The following is a 23,372-nucleotide window of genomic DNA, read 5'->3' on the forward strand; positions in this document are numbered from 1 at the left end:
AAAGCAAAGCAAAGTTACTATATTTACCCAGGGTAACTGGACTAAGCATCAGATACTTGTTTACAGCCAGGCCCTGCTCATAGAACATTTCATGGTAGTGGTTCAATGCCTTGCTCAAGGGCACTTCAGCGGTGGTAATTTTAACGTGCCGGTCCGGGGATACGAACTGGCGACCTTCCGGTATCAAGACCGCTCCGCAAACCGTTCGGCCACCGCTGCCACAAACATATAATTGTTTATCCCAAGGGAAACTGATCTAAATTCATGTGACAACAATATTGCAGTAGAGGCTAGACTAACCCCAACTTTATTTTACTTTAGCTTCATCCCTGTGGAATAGTACGCAGACAAACCCATGAGTAACCCATATTCATCATGAGTTGACCTATTTTTAAGATTACCATGTCATACAAAATAAACTCAAACCAATGCAGTCATTTCAAGCAATCTGGGATGAATGTGACTTTTCTCTGGGTTAGAAAGACCCAATGCAATAACTATGATCAGATAATTGCATCTCGATAAAGTCAATTTGATAAATAATTACTTATTGTGTAGTATCTAATGACCTATTTAGACTTGTGTGATTTACATAATTCGATTTTGAATGTCCAAAATGCTCCATTTTCAAGTAGTCATTAGTGGTGGCATAAAACAACAACCTCAACAACAAAGCCAACCAAAGGACAAATTGAGGACAGCAGAGATAGACCACATGTGTGCTATGCTGCTCTGCCTGTTGTGTTCACTGTGACACATCCCTTCCCCCGACCCTGGGCAAAGACCCAAAGTACACAGCTGAAAACTGGTTCAACCTGAAGCCTACGCTATTCCGCTCCGCTTGCCCAGTGCTGGACTGAGCAAAAAAGGCCTATGGGCGTAGTGTGTTTTGATTTGTTTTGTGTCATTACTTCTTGGCATTTCCAACACGTATGCAAACGATTAGCACTCACAAGTTGAGTTCGGATCATTTTCAAAACTAGGATTTCAGACCTCATAATATACTATTATGCATGGCATGTTGGTAGCAGTGAACAAGTGTGAACGGACCCCGTTTGATGGCTTGTCAACACTGCAGTCACGGCCTTGTTGCTTCATGGTCACTGTTCTCATTATCAGCAAGCTTTCAGCGTGGCAGCATATCTGCTGTGCCAGCGCTGCTGTCACCCTGTCTTAGGTGTTAGATGGTACCATGGAACAGCTCCCCCGACAAGCTAGAGCAGATAATGTTCTCACCTCTCCCACTGATAAGTCATTGCTCTGGCTGATATGGGTCCAGTTTGAAAGAAAGAATGCAGAATGCAGTGACACGCCCGATTCAGCCAATGAACGTTTCAATATTTTGTTTTACTTCTTTTCAAAAAAATATTATGCATGAAATGTTTTGAATTCGGAAAAGGCCGCTAACCATAACCTCATACATTATTTTTTAGGTTTCCAAATTTTTGGTATTTCATAAGTCATGACAATTCTTCACTTTGTGTGTTATTATGTATGCTGTGTGTACAGAGCTCTCACAAAATCAACAATGACACACTTGTACTTCATAATGGAACTTTTGATTATTTAGCTCCATCCTGTTTTGAATGGTCTTGGGTGTCCTTTGCCGCTGCAAAAGGAATCATCTGTTTCTCATACTACACACTTGTCCCTTGGAAACCTCTGTAACTAATGCATTAGGCCTGTCCATCTGCCAAAATGCCAAAGGCTTTATTCAAGATCTACTCCAGATCACATTCTACAGATAAAGCTTATTTTATATGTAGATGTATAGGCCCAAAAACATTGTGTTATATGTTACATTATTGTACAATATGTATTATGATATATTCTTTTGAATATGACCTATTCGTTGTTTGTCTGACGACTCATGACCAACATTATTCTCTGTCTAAAACGCCTGCGGTCCCGAGGCTGTTCTTTGCCTGATCCGGACATATATCCCAAAGATTTAATTAGCTACTGTATGTGGTCAGATTTGGTGCTTAGACTTTGGGACCTTTCATATTAAATGGGGATTCTGATATCCTTTCTCACATTTCTTTTTTAACTTTTTGGTGATGCTGCTCCTTGCATTCCCTGGCCTGTACCCAGTCTCTTAATAGGCTTTATAATAGGCCAATATGAAAAGGGTGCCATTTCTTCTCACGCCTTTGACAGTAATTGGACGTACAAATTCATGATCTGAGGCATTTTGTTCCAAAAATGTGCTTAGCAAAACTCCACCTGCTTTTGGCACTATAACAGGCCAATTTGAAAAAGGTAGAATTTATTCCTCTGCCTAGCTAGTAGGAATGTGCGTGCAAAAGTTCACGATAATTGCACGCTGCGTTCATGATTTGAGGCATTTTGTTCAAAACAGACCAATCCTGCAAACTTTGGAAGCCAATCTTAGCCAATCTTAATGGAATTTGGAAAATCGGACAGATCCGTGTTGATCACATGACTATAGAGATAGTGTGTACTGATTTGCCTACCCAGTCTCACAGAAATACATAAAATTGCAATTCCGTACATACACGCCTAGAAAACCCAAAAATCCATACATATGACACTGAAATCTAACCTGACTCCGCCAGATGGGGCAGCAGAGAGTACACTGGGTTCCCCCCTCCTGCTCCCATCAGTGCTGCCTTGATCCCGCCTCTAGCTGCCGCTGATTGGCCAGGCCGTTTTGTGGCCGGGCATCAAGTCTGCCTGAGAGTTCCCAGATGGGAGCAGGAGGGGGGAACCCAGTGTACTCTCTGCTGCCTCATCTGGCGGAGTCAGGTTAACTGAAATCCTCCCCATAGACAATGACGGAGGGGTGCCGTCTCTACCGAACTTGAGCCACGGGGTGACACCACAGAGCGGCCCTCCAGGGCTGCGAGTTGCCGTGAGCGTTTGCGAAGTTCGGTAGAGTCGACTCAGACCCGCCCCTGTCCAAGTTGTAACCCGATATGGACAGAATAATAAATAATGTCAACCCCGACCTCACCCACCTGACCCAGCCATGGTGAAATAGCACTTCCGTACTAGTGAAAGCCACGCCTCTGTCGCAGTCAAAACAGTAGGCGTGTAATATGTGCGGATTTTCCGGTTTTCTTGGCGTGTTATGGAATTGCAATTCCGTACATATTTATGTATTTCTGTGAGATCGGGTTGGATTTGCGTGATGTATGGAACATTTGGTGCAGAGGTTCGGAATTGTGTGCACACATCGTAGATGTGGTGCCGGTGATTAGCTGGTAACAAACGGGTGGACAGACGGCCGGACGCCGGACAGGGGTGAAAACATATTCTTCGCCTGCCGGAGACTATTAGTTTTGTATGTGTGGACAAAATATTTATTGACCTATGTCCTATTAGCTCTTTGGAACATTAAGCACCTTTTAATTGCAATCTCTGAGGTGACTGTAATCACAGTGCAATCCTATTAACAATTGCAGTCTTTTGTGGAAATGAGTTGTGTGCTATTTTACAAAATCCTGATCCTGAGTCTAAATCCAGTCCACCACCATCATGTCATATTAAAAGAAATCTTTAATGACAAAAACACTAAGCAATACATTGAGAATTGAAGGCGTTGTTGCTTCTTCTAACACATGTTGTGCAATCATTTCCACTAACGTATTGCTTTGTTTAATGACTGTGAGGATATTTTGATGGTTGAGCTGCTGTTCATTGTCATAACGAGCGACAGGACCCGGATGGTTGTTCGGTTCGAACCATCTGTCAGCAGTGTCCTGAGGGAGGTGAGCGTGGCCTTGTCCATTCCCAGCCTTGACCTCAGCTCTCCTGGCTCTGCTCTGAGCAGTCTGCATGGTCACAAGGTTACACAGAGTTCATTAGAAACATGTTTTTAGAGTTGGATATTGGCCACTCAGGAAGCACATGCATACACCGCAAAACTGAAATGATCTTATGAAAAGGCTAAAGTGATTGTGATTTGTAAAGGGGCAGTGCGCATATTGTATACCAGTATCCAAGATACTACTCGCAATGCGATGAGATTCTGAACATGTTTGCGTATAATGACATGGCAAAAATATGGATGCCAGGGTGAAATTGTTTAAATGTAAATCTTTCAATCTAATGTCTTAACCCACTGTTCAGTGTTAACACAGACAATACCACTGAATTATGAGAGATTTGCTGGAGCATGGGAACCCACATGGAGATGGATAGTGCGTTCCGTTTGTGAGTACACCATGTTTCAGTGTGACATGGAAAGACATCCCCAAAAGCAATAACTCATCATCGCAGTTTCCCTCATAGCCCTCATGTGTTTGACATAATCTGAAAAGGGGTGGTGATGATTACCAAATGGCTCAAATCCAAAGCCTTAGAGAGCACCCTCATCGCACATGCTGAAACGTAGATCCATGTGTCGCTTTTTACAACAAAGGCATAGAAGGAGAGGATTCAGCAATGAAACCCAAAAGTATTTTATCACTATGATGTAAGGCAATCATGCACCTCTTCACAGTCAAATGAATAGCACACCTTTAACAATGTACAGTTTCCAAGCCTCGGGCTCCCTTGATGACAAATAAAGCAGTCAGAATGATTTCTGCCTGCAGAGAGATCTGGGACTCTGAATCATCTTGGATCATTAAAAAAACGGAATAAAGATGGCTTTTAAATGAAGCAACCAAATAACATTAAAACACTTTCCTGTGATTCTGTAATCATTTTGACCATATATCCAGCAGACCCCTGCCATTTAGCACATGAGTTGAATAAACCAATTAAAAATAATTTGACCAGTAAAACTGTAGCATGATTGGAGTCAGGTCTGGTGGGAGCAGTTCCAGCCTGTCTGCACTGTCTGCAGCCTTCACTCACAGTCAGGAGTTGGAGGTTTGGGATTACGTCTTATCTCCACTGGGGCATTGACGGTCTTTAGGCCCGGAGTCAACATGGAAATGTCTGAGCCCCCCTGTTGCCACCTCATCCAACTTCATGGGAAACGGGCTCAGATGTCATCAACAGAGCATTCCTAACTACAAGAGATAACATATCCATTTGATTTGGAAAAATTCCTATGTTTGCATTTTATTTAATGTAGCCTATCACTGGTAATGTATTGCTGCTGACTTGTGTGGAAAAACAAAAACAAAAAAGAACGACAATTTCAATTATACCAATACAATACACATGCTGGTTGTCTGTGGGTTTTCATATCCACTTCATTTTGAGAACAAATATTTCGTTTAGGTTGGGATAATAGACACAATAAACATATATCTCACAGTAAACAGCTACAGAGCCAGGTTGTTTGTTCCTAAATTGAAATAATAAATCATGAATGTCAGTTGATTGGTTTTGGTTTGGTTGAATAGTTGATTTGATTCCCCAGCACTGACAGAAGGAGGAAGCCTATTCCAGTTCTAGATGGCAACAGTGTGGCTGGTATTTACATGTAGGCCTACAACACCAACCGCCAAAATCACTGAATCAAGATAGTAAATCTGTAATAAGACTATACTCTGGGTTTAGTTTTTGGTTATAGGCCTACTCACAATGCAGAGACATTTTATTGCACATACTTTTACTTAGAATTTGACTGTGTGTGTGTGTGTGTGTGTGTGTGTGTGTGTGTGTGTGTGTGTGTGTGTGCTCAAATAATTCCACTGTCTACTGGTTGTTTCCCCCTAAAATGTATCAATTTGACAAATTAGTATAAGATCGTTCACACATATATATTGTTTTATTATATTATATTTATTAATTATATTTATTTATCACACATAAATATACCGGTAGTCAATAATTGCCAAAGTTTTAACATTATTCCTGCGCCGTTCATACGGTAGTTACGGTAGAGAATTCCTGCACATTTCCCCCCCAAGGAAGTCTCGGTCAATTAGTTTAGACACTAAGGAGAGCTTGTAGTCAGTCTGTACGCGCTCCACCAATGACAAGCTAAACAGCCACTGCTCCTACTTTCATTTGTGGGAATCCCGAATTTTCGGATTTTACTTAAAAACATGGGATTTGAGCTGGACCGGTTTAAAGAGGATGTGGACCCAGATTTCAAATGCAACTTGTGCAATAAAGTTCTTGAAGACCCGCTCACAACTCCGTGTGGTCACGTCTTCTGCGCCGGCTGTGTGTTGCCGTGGGTTGTCCAGCAGAGCAGCTGCCCCGTCAAATGTCAGAGAATCTCCACCAAAGAGTTGAACCACGTCTTGCCACTGAAAAACCTGATCCTGAAGCTGGACATAAAGTGTGACAATCATGCAAGGGGCTGCGAGAAAGTGGTCAAACTGCAACATCTGGCAGAGCACACCGAGATGTGCGATTACTCGCCAGCCAAATGTAGGAATAAAGGATGCAACGAAGTACTGAATCTAAAGGACATGGATGCTCATATGCGTGAAACGTGTGATTACAGACCCGTCGGGATATGTGAGAATGGATGTGGATTGATGCTCACTCACAAAGAGCAGAAACTAAACAACCATTGTTGTTTGAAAGCCCTGAAGGCGCACAACAGTGCACTGCACGGGAAAGTTATCAGCTTGGATAAAGAATTCAAGAAGCAATCTTTGAAATCGAACAAGAGAGAGAAGTCGCTTCTTGCGCAACTCTCTGCGGTTCACAACGAGCTTCAAATGACAGCACTAAAATATCAGAAGAAATTCACTGAATACAGTGCAAGGATCGACTCGCTCACTAAAACCCTTGCGTTCCCATGCAAGGTAAGTAACAAAGTTTCGAATTTCAGGGCTTGTTGTTGTTGCACCCCCCACCACCAAACCATGTTTATTCGTTTGCTTTTCATGACTTGAGCTTTCTTCTCAGTAGTTTTGATATGATATTCTCTCCTAGCTGTTATTTGGACCGTTACCTACATTAGTACTATGGAAATGAAAAGGTCCTGTTTGCTGACAGGGTCAGGGGTTTTCTATGCTGATCATGAACTGCTGAAAAGTCTCGTGTGGTCAGTTTACATGAAGGAACTTTTGTTTTTGGGCCAGTCCCCTTTGAGGAGACTGCCACCCCCCCTCACAAGTTCGTTTCTTTGCTGTCTTCGCTGTGAGGCATGTATGTCAGCTGCGCTTATGACCAGCTGGCAGTCATGGAGGAGGGGCAAATATTTACTGCTGTTCTGTACACACCAAAAACTCAAGCCCCAATTAGCCTGCCTGCTAGTTTGAGACATTCTGTGATCAGATGTTCTTGGTTTCCCTGGTAAAACCACAGACCTGCACGAATGTTACAGCAGTAAGCTAATGCCATTGATTTAATTGTGTTAATGCTTTAAGGGGGCCCAGGCAACAATTGTGTGTTTTGTGGTGCAATAAAATATAATCTGGTCTTGCTATAATTGATCAATTCTAGACATTGTAAAGTCATTGGAAGTTCACAAGTCTTTACTTTATAATTGGTCGAACTTATTTGAATGAGCATAAATGCAGTGCCATATTTAACACACTGCCACAATGATCTTGTCAAATAGTAATTCATTACAGGTCTTTTTTTTCCCTATCTTTTTTCTCATAATTAATTATCTAAGTCTCATTTGTATATTGTATTAATCTGCACTTCCCTGCTAATGACTGATTGACTTTATAAACTATATACTTTATCCAACTTTGTACAGTAGCAACACTACAGTAGTACAGTTCTGTGCTTGCAAAGCTATAGGCTAGTAAGGCTACTGTACTTGTCCTCCCTTCTAAGATTTTGTTCCTAATGAACTACTACATTTGTGTCATCACATTTCAATTATGTTCTCATCACAATGCAACGCTACTTGCGTTATACTCTATGTAGGCATATTATGACTCATCAAAAGTGAGAGAGACAAGAAAATGGTAAACACTTATGCTGGGGTTTGAGCAACAACACTCACCAGGGCTGGAGCACCACTGTTCAATCTCATGCATTTGTCTGTAGATGAAAATAGTAAAAATACTAAATGATCTCTGCAACATTTTAATATGGATTATAGGGGATTTACTTTGGACTACATGCTAGATTACTAAAGTATTCTCAAGGTCAATAGATGCACACACACACACACACACACACACACACACACACACACACACACACACACACACACACACAGTCCTACAACTACACTCCAAGAAACGTGGACAGGAGATGGGAATAATTTCAGAAATGATCCGCGACAGAGAGGTCTGAAGAAAGAGCACATTATGTGGACAAGATGGTTCCTTTGAAGGTTGGTTTGATGGTCTGAGTCCTTCTTTCAAATCGATCTGCTCAAACAGTGGATTGCTTGGTGGGAAAACCTGAACACATGCACATGTGGGCTGTGAAATGGAATAACACAAGTGGGATTAGGCCGAGCTGTGGGAGGCAGGCGACTTGCAGACTGCATCTGTCTCTGCACTGGAACTCAGTTGGAGCCCTGGCCCATGCAGCACCATTTGCACTGCACTGATCAGTTCTTGGCTTATTTAAAATTTGTTATGACACATTTGTACCTTAATCCACTACTTCGTGGCGGGGAGGGGGCCATCAATTTGTGTAACTTCTGACGAGTAATCTACTTTTTTTTTATGTTAGTCCAGTCTGTAAGGGTCTGGGTCAGGCTCTGGTTTACAATGGTTGTCCTCAGTGGAGGGTTTCAATGTGTTTCTGTGACAGCCAGGTGGTTACTGAGAAAGACACATGAGGATGACCAGGCCATGTGGAATGTCTGACTGAATGGAACGCAGTGTTTTCACTAATAGCCCTACCACTTTTAAAATCAGCTGAACGTGACCAGAAGAAAACAAACTTGAGTTCCTTTTGCACGCACATTGTTGCATACTGCAGTACGGTAAACATTTACAATGTTGCTTTTCATCTATATTTTCCAGCGCAGCCCTATAATCTTTTGAGAGTACATGCATATATTTCTTACTGCAAAGATTACAGTCAAGCTTCCACTGAGTACAGTTTTGTTGGTGACAATGTTTTTTGTTTCTGGATGTGATGAAGAAGACATAAAAAGAATGCCATTTTACAGAATCTGATTATCTAATCACAGACTGATTAGTTTAATGATGGTCTAATTGGTAAACGGGAAGATTGTTTATCAGAATTCAGAACTATTGTAGCCTGATATTAGACTAATTTCTGTCACATTGCAATGGGTGCCAAGTTTGCCAACTGCCAATGGGTTGCGGCAGAGATTTGATTTTTTGGTTGTTAGCCTAAACAGCAAGGGTGAATATAGCCTAAATCAATTCCAGGCACAAAATAAACACACAAAATAAACTTGAAATCGTATTTGATGGCCTGAGCTAAATTTGAAATTGACCACATGATTAGCCCATTGTGTGTGTCAGCCCTCTTGTCTAGTAGCCTATGTGGCGCCCAACTAATTGTTCAGAAAGCAACCATGTAATGCCTTTCACAAGCTTTGTGAAATACATTAATACAACTATCTGTGTGTTATTAGGTTGATATTTTTGTAAATCTATTTCCCAGACCTGTCTCATGCACTAGGCACAACGTGTCGTTTAAGTGTAGGTCTGTAAGTTTGTGAAACAAAAATATTTTCCTGTTGGACTATTCTTGGTTTCATTCAGCATTACCTACACTGTAATTAGACACGCTGTTTTAAAAAGACAGATGGATGGAAAGCAACATAATGGAGGTACAGACGGCATTGGAAATTGTGACTAGTGGTGAAGTAAAAGCTTGAAGAAAGTGACCAAGTCATCGGCCTGTAATATGCTCTGACTCTTTTGAACTATTCTCTCTGCTCATCACAAACTCTTGACAATAAAGTAGTTGAAGTTGTCAAAGTTACATTCATTTATGATATTGACCTAATGATCTTTTGCTTCCACTTAATCAAAGTTGGCATTTTTCAGTGGAAATAATGAGTTTATGCTTCATGATTGATATGGCCTAAGCAACAGTTTTGAAAAAATGGTCACCTGAACATGTCTTTCATACATTTTTCAAGGGATCAGAGTTGAATTGGGGTGTTGTTCACAGATGTCCTTAAATGCTGACTAATGGTTCCACAGATAATAGCCGATCAACAAGTCAACAACACCTCGCAGAGTGCGAGGTGTAACTTGTGAACTTGTAGATCGTCTGTCTTCACAAAGTTTGCCTCTTTCTTTGACAATTTGGTCTTAAAAATCATTAATTTGTCACTTTGGAAATGTGCAAATAGCCTGTATACACTTCCTCCATACTGTATGTTGGTTTGATTATCTTGTTGAGTGCACAAAAAATATATATTTCGGGACCCCCCCCCTCCCTGGGGGTCCCAACCCCCAGTTTGGGAACCATTGCTCTTAGTGCTCTAAATCAATCCTTCACTATAAATTATTTTGATTTAATCCAGCATGCTTTTAATGTATTTAGCTTTCATTAAACATCAGGAATCAAATTGATGTGTCCATGACGTGTCTTTAATATCTCCTCTGTAAAAAGGCCATTACTACTTACAATAAATAATAGGCTGCCGTTATCATCGTCACATGGAAACATGTGCTGCTAATGTTGCTGTGACATGGTCCAGCCGTGCACATTCCTGCATTGCCTAACATGCACAGCATGGTCTCAGCCTATATGTCAGTCACTGCACTGTACATGCCAATAATATCTGGTTTATATTTAGTTTCTGTACGTTAAAGAATACTGGAATGACAGCTGAAATTATGTCTCTTAGTACCCCCCCTATGTTTCCCCTTTAAAAAAAGGGATTAAGAGCTGACTACATTGGTTTCCCAGCATTCTTCATGTCAGCCCGCCATTCACTGAGAGGCCTACTGTATACACATAAGGCCAGTTTGTCTGACACTCTTTCTTTCATCTCTTTCACTGAGGGAAGGCATAGCCATACAGAATGCAGTAGGTTAGCTTTCCAAGGATGAAGTGGAAGTGAATCTACACATATAGTAATCACTGTTAATTTAACTGTTAAATTTAATCCTAAGGGATGATTTTGACTGTGTATTGTCCATCACTGCACTGACCTTATTACATTTCCTCCTGCTCTTGTTTATTACTTTGCTGTATATATATTTGACTCTAATGGTTGATGATTTGTAGTTCCCTTCTTTTCCAGTTCTGTTCTGGTTTATTTGAATCAGTCTAGAAATAAGACTAGAACTATTAAAGATTATAGATTGCTGTTTTCTCTGTTTCATATGTCTTTGTCTTGTCATGTTTCTGCAGGAAGGTGAGGCGAAAAATGTCACTGTAATTCTCCATCGAGAGGGTGGATCTCTGGGATTTAACATCATAGGCGGACGACCGTGTGCGGTAGGTCCAAAAGCGGAGTCTCTTGGAGGTTTCATCTCCTCAATGGTCTCAATGGTCAGCCAAGTGTCATATGGCAGCCCAGGAATGAAAAGCACATACTCCACAAGCACCACAAACTTTCTCTGTACTAACATATCTCAGACAGTCACAGGCACGCATATGTTTTCAACTCCTGTGGATAGATGGACCACATCGATCACGTTTTATTGTGTTTGTATGTCTGTCTGGTTTAGAGGATTTGGCATTACAGATAAAAAACTATAATTACTTTTATGAGAGTCAAATCTAAGATTACGACTCTGACCACAGTTGTTTTGTCTCTAATTGAGGGGATTTTGATTTTGGTGAAGTAAGTACAGAGCTGTAAAGGGGGGAGGGGGGGGGGGGGTCTTTTATTTTTTATCCCAGCCTGACGATGACCTGTCAGTCACAATCGGTGTCATACTGCCGAAGAGAACCATTAATGATGTCACAGTTTCTGGTGACAGATTCCTATTTTCTCAACATTAGATGCAACTGAGAAATCCATTTTATTTCAACTGCATCTTACACACACATGGTGTCTTTCCACAGAGCCATTAAAAATTTGCTCTCCATATCGGTTTCACTGCCTTGCATTTGCCCAAATGTTTGAGAGGTGTTTTCCTAGAACCACAGTGACGCACTTTGCTGTCGCAACAAGGATTATTACACTAAAACATTTTATAGCAGGAAACTATAAAAAATGTCCCGAGATCTTTTAGATTCAACCCTTAGTTTCTACCTCTTCTCACTGAACATCCAAGTCAGTCCTCTACTCCTCAGATCAGAGTACAAGACCATACAAAACTTTAGCTTGCAGGGTTTGTCTTAAAAAGCGAATTGTTCCCAATTCCTTTGCAAGCAACACTTGGTTCAAATGGAAATATAAACAAAATGGGCCTCTCTAACTTGAGGGCTATAACATAAAAGTTTAACATCAGCACTGTTGATGGGTTCGGAGGTTTGACACAGCAGGGTAACTGGTACAGCTGACATTAACAAACTAAAAAGGTGAACCTAATGGAAAGGGACAATCCGACACAATAACACTGGCTTTTATTGGATTTTATTTCATGGTTATGTGATTTTCCAAATAAATGGGAAAATGTAGTATTTATTCTACAGTTTCGAGTCATTAACCAAAACTTGCACATTGTCAGTGGAATATTGCTGATACTCCCACGATAGCAACACCACATCCACGGTGATGGTTCAGGCTCACAATATTTGGGAATATCGATTCTGACAGGAGAAGAGGAGATTATGTGAAACTCAGAGCAAACACTGTTTATCAGTTAATTTACTGCCCTAAATCTAGAGGCCTATAATCTAGAGGCCTATTGACCCTATTGCATGGCTGCACGCCTGTGTGCGTGCTTGCGGGTGTGCGTGCGTGACCCAGTAAGACCTGAAGCCGATTCTACAAGAATTGCCTTCTAAATTGTAACAGTTTTATGAATAAACTTATGTTGCTAAATATATAGCTAAAATAATAATGCTTTCTGCTTTTAATGGGTTACGGTAGCTCTCCACCGCACCGATGGCGGTGGGGTTACGGTAGCTCTCCACCGCACCGATGGCGGTGGGGTTACGGTAGCTCTCCACCGCACCGATGGCGGTGGGGTTACGGTAGCTCTCCACCGCACCGATGGCGGTGGGGTTACGGTAGCTCTCCACCGCACCGATGGCGGTGGGGTTACGGTAGCTCTCCACCGCACCGATGGCGGCGGCGGTAAGTGTTGGAAAGCATCTGTTGCTGAAAATCTGCTGTTGAATGGGCACACTGTCATGTTGGGTCGCAAGTTGTAGGGAAGCGTCAAATAGCAGCAGGCTTGTTGTTGAAAAAGACATCAAGCCATAGGCTATTTTTAGCCACATAGTAGCCGTCTGTCAGTGTTGGCTCTCAGGCGCTTTCAGCAACTTTTTTTCACACTTACAACCTACTGATCGTCCCGACTTCATTCGACTCCCAGTCTGTAGTAGTGTGTTTGGTGGAGAGCTACCCTTAACGTCTCTCTCATGGTCGTGTTACAAATAGTTTGAATGCACCACAGGCAACCTTTGGCCAAAAGGTCCAGGTTAAACTGCGTATGATGCAAAAAAAAAGCATAGCTGAAATAATTTGCAGCAGTCACAGCATGACCTTTGAGTTAATTAAGTGCCCAATTAAAATGTAGCAGTTTTGCGCAACTCTGTAGTAGTGCAGGATGAATTTGATGTGGTTTTGAAGAGAGGAGGGGTGCATATCTTTGGTCCGACACGCAATAGTCCGACACCCTACCCCAAATCCTAACCTAATCCTAAACGCACACGCCATTAAGCACTGTATACTATACAGGAGTAGGTAGTTTCGAGGAAGCAATCTGATTGGTTGAAATAGCCATCTACCCGTGCTTCAAACGAGCATGATAGCACACTTAATCAAAACAACAACAATCAGCTGTGCTATTGAGACAGAGTCTCGCAGAGCCGGCTGCAGTTTGCATGGGACATTTGCGGGCGTTGTGGCAAAATCTGGTATAAAAAAAACTATTAATTTCTATCGTACAGTATATCAGTTACATTGACATTGAGTTGACATGTTTTTTTAGGGTAACGCTCAAGGCTGTGCTTTACTGAGGTTATTGGCATTTCAGTGATGCTTGTGGAACTCGGCGAAAGCCTCGTTCCTGACCGCATCACTGGCGTGCAAATAATTACGGCAAAGCACACCCTCTCGTGTAATATTGCTTCAACATGCACCTGCAACCACTTGTCAGCCACTGCAGGCTGTTGAGCCCCAGAGTCAGTGGTAGAGTTAACCAGGAAATGTTGCTGACTGCTGTTTTGTTGTTTGTACATGTTTAAAAGACTCTGGGATTAGTCACATGCAGTTGGTTAAAACAGAAAGGTATTTTAATTGACTACATAATATCCTTGGGGTATTTTCTACTAGGTTTTAGAGTTTTGATCAGAGTTTAATAGAAAGCAAAACCTTATTTTTTGCAGAACGCTATGTCAAGGTAAACTAACAAACACTCGGGAAGCAAACATATAATTCACATTTGAATATACTTTGTATTATGTATTGTTGAGATGCGAGATTCCAGGTGATAATCTTTTTGGACAGTAGTTACAGTATCTTACCTTGCTAAACAATTGGTACCACTAATATAATAAGTGTTTTTCTCCACAGGAGGACAAAGACGCTACTTCTAATGAAGGCATATTTGTATCCAAGATCGTTGAGAGAGGCCCTGCAGATAAAGAGGGAGGACTTCAGATCCACGACAGAATAATAGAGGTATGTGGCCCCCTTTGGTGTGATGGAAAAAAGCAGGGTTTGGTCATGCCAGAGTTCTTGGATTATGAGACAGCTGTCGTTTCCCTAGTAAAGATTATGACTGCATATTCATAAAGCCTTACAGCCTTAATGCAGTACATGTGAACAACCATGGTGTACCAGTGACATCTGAATGAACCTTCAGTTCAACATGAAATGCTGACATTTAGGTTTCAGTGTTACAAAATGAATCCTATGGAAGGCAAATAAGCAAAACATATTTCTCTGGCATATAGTCCTCAAACAAACTATATTAAGTAGTGGGTGAAATGAAATAAATCAGAGGCTTGGCTGCCTGTCTTTGGTTTTTGAGAGCCCATGGTTTACACACTGGCTGACAAATCTCACATGACATGACAGCATTGTAGCCGCATCTCCCTTTGCCTTCAAGCAGAATGTCATGTGGAAAGGCCATGTCACCGTGAGGTCAAATTGAGGGGTGCTTTTTGGGGGAAAAAACATCATAAACTGGCTCACATTATAGCAGAGTGTCAACCAGAGGCTTTCACAAAGGAAGCATTTAACTGCGAGGTTTATGTGGATCACAAGTGTATATTGCTGTATGCCACAAGATGACAAATATGGTTTGTCACAGGCATTATTGTCAAACCTCAGTTAAATTGTACCAGAGCAAGTTGACCAGCACAAGATTTGTGTAGATGTTTGTGTGCTTCCATTGGCAAATGTTAACAAGAAGAGAAGACTCAAACATCTGGACTATATCGATCACTGTATCGCTTTGCCTTCTTACAGATTAATGCCAGAGCTACTTAACTGTAATCACCAGAGTAATGATAAAACAACATACAAGCTTTTGTCTGTCTGTCTGTCTGTCTGTACTTACTCACTGTGTATTGTTAATGCTGAAACTAAGATGTGATATATATAAGTCCTTGGTCTTAACCTCTTCAAGTATCAGAATCAAGCGTCTCAAAGGCCTCTGCTTGTTGACATTTGTCATAAGCTCCCTTAACAATGGCGAGATTGAGCCTCCGAATTGTGATTGTGATTCACTCGGCGCCTGGTGACTTAAGGCGGATGAGGCCTCCAAGTGGGCCACTAGCTGGTGTGGGAGAGGGGATCTGCTCATGTGTCATATGGATATACCACTGAAACTTTGTATAGGTGTGGACTGTATGTGTGTGAGTGCGTGAAGGCTGGAGTTTCCCATTAATGGACTAGATACTCAGTTACCTGAGAAGTTGAACTACCTTTAATGTAACCATTCACCTTTTATCAGCTTAAAAGAATAGAGATTTAGCTTAAGGATGGTAGTGCACTTACGTGGGCAATTTTGTCCTCATATTGTCTTTGAGCCATTGTGAGAGAAGTCACCAAATATGTCCAAAGAACAGAAAACATGAGCAGAAAGGAGATATATTAGGCCTAAGGACACAGCAAAGGGCCCTATTGAGTGACCTTTAGAGGGTTTACTAGACAAAAACCATCATTAATCATTCAGCCATTGAAATGGTGACGTATATAGACAGCTCATAGTTGCTGTTTTCCCTTGGTGTTTCCCACTGGTTAAGAAAACTGATACTGGTGGTGGTGGTTCAAATTTCGCTGAGTCTCTTTCTGTTACTTGGTAAAAGAAAGGTTCCTTGTCATGTTTCTCGAGCCATAATAAGGAATGCTGTGTCACGAGGAGAGGCTTGAAATTGCTTAGGTTGCATCTTCTACCTGGGGTGATGCTGCTCAATGTGAACCCATACCACTGTATAGTGGTGAACTGAGGGAAAAAGTTATACCAGTGTAGAGAACTTCTGTGGGTTGACAAAACCAAACAGCCTGTAGGCCCGTCCTACTTTGCATGCTTTGTTGGACACAGTGTGAATGTGCATTTTAAAGATCTGGTCCACAAAAATGTCATCTGAATGCTGTTATTCCATAACACTTCTCGCTCAGTTTATGCTTAGTGCTTCAGTACCAGAGCTGATCTGGAACCTGAAGTGAGTTTATTCGAAGCCAGTGGACGAATGTGACGCATCGCTTCCAGATTTGAAACTCGCGTTCCCTACTGTCACATAGCTGGTTACTTTGCCCTGTTCTCTCCATTCAAAGACAACGCTTCCATATAAACATTGCAAACATTTTGAATTTTGAATTCTGAAAACGAAGGTGACTTTTTTTCATCTGAAGCTACAAAAAAATAAAATAATGTAGAAAGCATTGAGAGATCAAGCTGGGCCATAGGGGTTGTCGTTATGATGACAAGTTCACCATAAAGCAGCCATATTACCACTGTATTCCAAACAGCAGTTGTTCTCTTCCTGTAACGGAGGTGTTAGTTCCAGTAAGTCTACATGGATGTAACATGTACATGATGATCCGTGGCTACATGTTCCCTCTATAACAGGCTCTTAGCGAGGGAGTGTGATAGCAGATGGCAGTCCTCTACCATGCTACAGGCTGGTATGAATCAGTGTATGAATGCCTCCTTGTTCAGCCAGGGACATTTTTTCTCATAAAAAAAAAATCAAGCCGTGTTTGCTTTTGCTAGCTGAAAAATCTTAGCACTCTAGTCAGGAGCTGCCTGTTTCCCCTACAAGGTTTTGATAAATACATTTCGCTGTAGTTTAACACTTGAGAATAGAGATTTGGGGACCAATCTCAGTGCACGTCAGTCAGGTGACGCATGATCTCCGTGTTATTTACACCATCGTAGAAATATATGACATTCAGAAATGTATGTCCTTTCAATCCTTTACATTATAATCTTAGCTCAGATATTTCTTGTGAAATACACCTTTTTCCCTTGTATCATTGGTCACAATTTGAAACTCAGGAAGGCCTGTCAGGGTAAAGGGGAAGGTGTTTGTCTGTGACCATCTGACTGTGGGAATGGGTTACAGTTGTAAATGTCACCTTGTAACTCCTCTGCAAACATACTCGGGTCACAGAAGGTGGACAACAACAACTCCTTTAAAATAAACCTACATTGAGAAGATGCCAGGTCCAATGTGAGTCAATGGCCTGCAGAAACCTGTCCCCTACAGCTTGCTTTTGACAGCATTGTATGCATTTAGAACAGTGATTTTCAATCCTTTTCATATCAAGGTCCATTATTTATTGGGCATTTGAACCACCATTAAATGGTGGTTGATGAGATTTAGCTGCTCAGAATATTTTGTTGTCATTGGATTTGGATTGAAGATTTTGTCCACAATTCAATGCTGTACTGATGTGGTACCTAACCATAGGAGAGATAACAGGTAAACGTTGACAAAAATAACAATTCTTCTACATTCTCTAATTGTGTAGAATTGTGTAGGCTGTTATAGTCTGTTATAGTCTGACAGCGTGTCGTCGTATTATTATTAATTTATTACTCCCATTTTTTTTTAAATAATGCAGATATTTAACCATAATTTAACTCTTGAGTGTAATTTTATGCTCTCAAGAGTTAAAGATCTATAGGGGTCCATTTGGTTACCAACTCTCCATCATTTAGCTGGGGACCACCTGGAACTGCCTCAAGGACCACTGATTTAGAAGGCTTATGGAGAAAGCAGTGGTGCGGTTGTAGTGCTAAAGGCAGTTGGTTTGGGAAAACTAACCATTGCTGTTCTGTTGTCATTGTTTACACTAGCTGGTTAGAATAGGGCTGACCGTCAAATTGTCTTTGGGACGAGCTCGAGCTGCACTCCTCTTGTGGCCTGTGTGGCTGAAATTGTATTCTGGACTTTTACTTGTAACGGAGTATTTTCCACATTGCCGTACTGATACTTCAGTAAAGAATCATGACAACATGAACAAACGCAATATTTTGGGCCGAACAAATAATTACAAAGAAGAAAAACAACAAAAAAAGTGTTGTAACCTGCCAGTGCCTCCCTGCTTGGCACTCAGCATCAAGGGTTGGATTGGGGGTAAGTCCCTGCGACATACAGTACTAGTGTCATGTACATCAAGCTGCCTCACGCTACAGAAACAGGAGATAGGCTCCTGCCCTATGGGCCTCATGGCCCGGCAAGGCTTACTTACAAAATATTAATTATAGATGTTGTTGTGACTGGAGGTCATGAAACCTTGCGTTTTTGACACCTAACCCACAATCCCCATCACTCTGTCACGTCACCTAACATCAAATCCCCGTCGCTCACCCCAGGCAAGCCCCCAGGTCATCGTGACATCACGTGACATCAGCCCCCTGGTCACCCCAGGCAAGCCCCCAGGTGCCCAGGTCATCGTGACATCACGTGACATCAACCCCCTTATATGGTGCCCAGGACATTGTGATTTATTGGTCAAAGTTCATCCCATGCCAAAGGGGCCGCACTCGCCCAGCAGTCTGACGTCACCCAGGCGGATGCGTGCATACGCCGATCTGCCCCAGCAGTATGTCCTCCACACTCTTACGGAGGAGACTGCAGACGAGCTGCGCCGTCGTCTGGCCAGAACTAGAGATCAAACTAGAGTTCTCAACAGGCCCGAAAATTAAGGCCCGGCCCTACCTGGGCCCTCATCAAGCCCTGTACATTCAATACACTGCCCCCTCTGCCACCCTTAGATCTCCATATATGGAGCTGACCTGTTCTGACCTTCCATATCTTGATATGACCTCATCACACCCTGTACACTCAAGATACGCTCCATATATGGCCAGTGCACACGACCTCGCCCTCAGGCGTCTTACTGGTATAATTATGTATGATTATAGAATATGTTTTTAAGGTTTTAAATATTTCCAGTATGAAATAACACTCAAGGCTTTTTAAACTTCCAGGCAAAGAAGAGAATTTCCAGGCAGAGAAGAGAATTTGTACTAAATTACTACCTTTTTGGACTATTGAGCACTATAAAGCACACCAGACCTTTTCAATTTTTATTTTCTTCTGGCGAGTATGTGAATGTGTTCGATTAACGTGTCACATTTGCTGACATTCAGCAGTAAATCTGTTTGATTCTAAACCTTGTGTGGATATTAGAATCCTTTACAGATGTATGGCATGCTCTATAGACTATATACAGATGCACACTATCATGTGATCCGCATTGTCTTCATCGCTGCTTATCATAATGAGCCATCTCCGTAACGTATGATACTTATCTCCGTAACGTATGATACTTGCATGTCTTTTTACTGTTTCATATGGTCAACCTGGTTGTGGAGTGCTTTTCAATGTCTACATTGCCCTATACATGCATGTCACTTGCATGCACTTAGCGCCAAGTTCCTCAATATTACATTCAATCCATATTGGCTTGTTTAGGTGTGTTGCTGCTGCTGCAATTAGCCTAGCTTTTAGCCACTAGCAGAGTGTACCGTACCAGCTCCAAGTAAACATGCATGGTAAACTGAAGTTAACCCCCTTAGGTTTTAGGTAGATTACATCGGCCGTTAGCCATACTAGCCAAAAGTTGCTACATTTTGCTACATTAAGGCCCCGATTATAGTGAATAAAACAATTACGTCATTTACGTCAAGGGTAATGAGGGTTAATGATGAGGATAAACATACATGTTGCATTGGAGGCATGGCAGTCTTGTTACAGTTAGACGAGAGAAGGGGTTAAATAAAGAAAAATAAAAAGTACGAATATTCAAATATAGATTTTGTGGTTCAAATCCCATGGTTCTGAACAAAGCAAATCAGCACAAACTTTGGGCATAATAATCGCTTTAAAATTTGAATTCTGTTAACAACTCTATATCATTTTGATTTACCATATGGCATTAATCTAGTGTTTTTCAAGGTCTTTCCAAGAAATGCATGTGTTTTTCCACTGTGATTATTCACCCCTGTAAACTAGCTGCACAATTTGGCTCCATGGGGCTCAACAATGCATCTTAAATAAGGGACTCCAATTTGTGACGGTACGATTAGTGTACTGTACCAGATGACGCAAGGCCAATTCACTGGCAATTACGTCTGTTTGTCTAACCTGTTCGAGATGCGTAATATATTTTTGCACGATTGGCTCAGGAGGAGGAGGTGCGTCGTGGAAAAATGCCACAGGTCGCAATCAAGCATGTACTGTATGAAAAGGATCCCAGAGCCTGCTTTAATTACAATGGCTCTAAGGCAACATGTCTCTCTAATTAAAATATGGTACAATTTGGTGATCAAGATTAAGAAGGTCAATTATTGATTAACACATTGTCACAGTACTGCACACAACTATTCATCCTAGAAGGTTGACACTGATTGCATTTGGAAGCATCTAAGTAATTACACTTAAACTTAAAGATGAAGAGACGATGCATAAATCAAAGTTAGACTTTGGCATGTAACGGCTCAGCTATGCACTATGGGCAGCTAGGTTGACCATGTTGCTTTGTTGTTGTTGTGGTGGCTTTTCTGCATGGGGTTGCTGTTTTTAACTTGGAGAAAATCTGTTTAATTGAGTTGTTTTAAGTAGCAGCTGTTAGAGTGTTTTGAATTGCTTTAGCTTTGTAACAGGGTCATTGATGTACATGTTCACACTTTTGGCTGTGGCGCTCTGTGGGATGACTTGCACGACTTATCTACTTTGGAGTTGTGAGGTAACCCTGTGTACCACTTAACACCCCATACCTCACTGCAGTGTTTCATAGCAGCTCACCAGGCCAGAATCACAAACCTTGCCAGCCACCACGTGTGAAAATGGTGGCTGATGTGTGAGCTGTGTTAAGGGAAGATCCTTAATTCTTTCTGGTCTCAGGGTATTAGTATTTCTCCTCCTCCCATGCAAAAGGGGACTGAGTTGTCTGAAGAGTTTGGTGGAGAAAATGAGCAAGGAAATGAGCAAGAAAAATTTGCGTTGCTAGCTTCCAGCATTGTGGCATACTGACTCTGTCACCTTTTCCTGTAAACACTCCAAATATTGTTCTAATCATTGGAAAATTGTGACCAAAGGTTAAATATTCATTATTTATTTTTTTATTCAGTCACTCCTGTGCTGCTTTGCACAGGGCCTTCAAACCCAATTTCAAGTAGGCCTACACAGTACACTGCAAGGTCCTTACTACTGTCACTAATGGATTGTCACAGCACATGGCATCCTCAGCAGGACATGTGCTGCAAGTTCCCCAGGCGTTATTTCTGACCTGGAGGGCTATGAGGAACAGACATGGCTGTTATTTCCCTAAGGGGGATCACATGTTATTTGGCATTCTGCAGCAAGAAGCAGACCTTTGTTTGGCCCTTTATTGGATTTTGGGCCTTGTGCAGGCAGCCTGTCTCTTACCCAGATGGGGCAGGCTGGATGAGTGTGGCTTTGCTCTGCACTGCTGTCAGCCTTCTAGCCAGGATGGATCCACCCTACGCTATGCAGGCCAAGCCTAGCAGCAAGCCACATTCCTCTGCCCCGTGGACCAGCTGAGGAAAGAGCAGGACATTAAATCAAATCTAACTTTAAAGCGTCCATAATCAGCTTCTGGTGGTAGCCGCTGTGCTATGCAAGGGTTAGTTTGAAGAAATGAAGACAGGCACATCTTTGTTTCCTGCTGCTCCATATGGGGGGGAAAAAAAGAGATGGCCGTTTTTGTTGTTGTTTTTTTAGGCTGTGGAGTTGGTTCAACTCTGAGTTGGTGTGAGGTGTGCTACGCCTTGCTTGAAACCAGAAGGCTCCCTTTGTCTATGTCCCTCGCCCCACACACACACACACACACACACACACACACACACACACACACACACACACACACACACACACGTACAACATTGTATTTTCCACTCCGTTTAAACAGCCTGCATCCTCAAAGGCGAGCCGGCACTTGATGATTTTCGTGGAGACGCACAGTCTGGCCCTACTGTAAATGTGTTTGCTCTGCTCCAATATGGCCTCTTTATGGTCGCTCCACTGGCTCCTTATTCATCGGAGCTGCTGGGTTAATTTATGGCTCCTAAAAGGTTTCTTTTCTGGGGAGGGGGGGGGGGGGGTCAGAAATAGACAGGTGTAATTAAGGCAAATTTGCCTGCCAATCAATCATCGGTTTGTGTAAATGGATCAGTTACAATCGGCTCAACTTGCCCTCCCAGCTGCTCTGCTTGTCAGTCCCTGACCCTTACGCACAGACTGCCCACCATCCCCTAATTAACTACCCTCAATTAAACCCTAATAGGCTGATTAACAGACCCTTGGCTGTGCTGTAATGGCGCGTCGTTTCCTCTCAGAATCCCCCTCTGAAATGTGTCCCAACTGCAGCACGTTAATCACTGCCCACTCCCATATCACTCTACCTCTGTGCCCTCTCTCTCTCTCTCTCTCTCTCTCTCTCTCTCTCTCTCTCTCTCTCTCTCTCTCTCTCTCTCTCTCTCTCTCGCTCTCTGTGTCTATCTGTGTGTCTGGCTTTCTTTCTTACTCGTTCTATTTCTCTCCTTCACTCTCTTTCATGCATGGAAGAGCCTGGTCTGACAAACCTTAGATGCTCCACTGCTCCACCAATGGGCTTGTGCACTCGTTTCTTAGAAGAAAAGTTAAAACCAGTTATAGCTGAGTTATTGGTTTAAACCAGGGGGGGGGGGGGGGGGGGATGGGCCAGGGGGGGCTTTAGCTCCCCCCTTCCCCACAAACCCAATTGACTGACTTCTATGTAAACCAAAATTAATTAGCCCCCCTCATCCTGGGAGCTGTAATACAGTGTGCTTTGATGTGGTGTCATTGAACCACATAATTGAACATATTATGTCAGATGATCAAGTCTGCAAAATTCAAAATCTGGATGCAACACAAATTGGCTGAGTTGTCATCTAGTCACAAAAACAGAAATGATTTTGTACAGTGGAAACTGCACTGCTCAAAGTGTGTCTCTGTGAAGCTGGGTTGCTTAGCTAGGGCTGTGTATGTCAAGAGTTGGCGGCCATCAGAGT

At 42.1% G+C, this 23,372-nt stretch overlaps 1 protein-coding gene across 2 annotated transcripts in view; it reads left to right on the forward strand.

Moving 5' to 3' along the window:
- Positions 1-5,886: 5,886 nt before the first annotated feature.
- The window catches only part of pdzrn3b (PDZ domain containing RING finger 3b), a 106,404-nt gene continuing 88,918 nt past the window's right edge, over positions 5,887-23,372 (forward strand). For both annotated transcript variants that reach the window (XM_079510309.1, XM_079510310.1), the window contains exons 1-3: positions 5,887-6,686; positions 11,146-11,232; positions 14,429-14,536. In XM_079510309.1, coding sequence (XP_079366435.1) covers positions 5,973-6,686; positions 11,146-11,232; positions 14,429-14,536 — 909 coding nt within the window. In that variant the 5' untranslated portion in view covers positions 5,887-5,972. The remainder of the gene's footprint in view (positions 6,687-11,145; positions 11,233-14,428; positions 14,537-23,372) is intronic.

Source organism: Electrona antarctica (genome assembly GCF_951216825.1).
Source record: "Electrona antarctica genome assembly, chromosome: 9".
Classification (NCBI taxonomy): domain Eukaryota; kingdom Metazoa; phylum Chordata; class Actinopteri; order Myctophiformes; family Myctophidae; genus Electrona; species Electrona antarctica.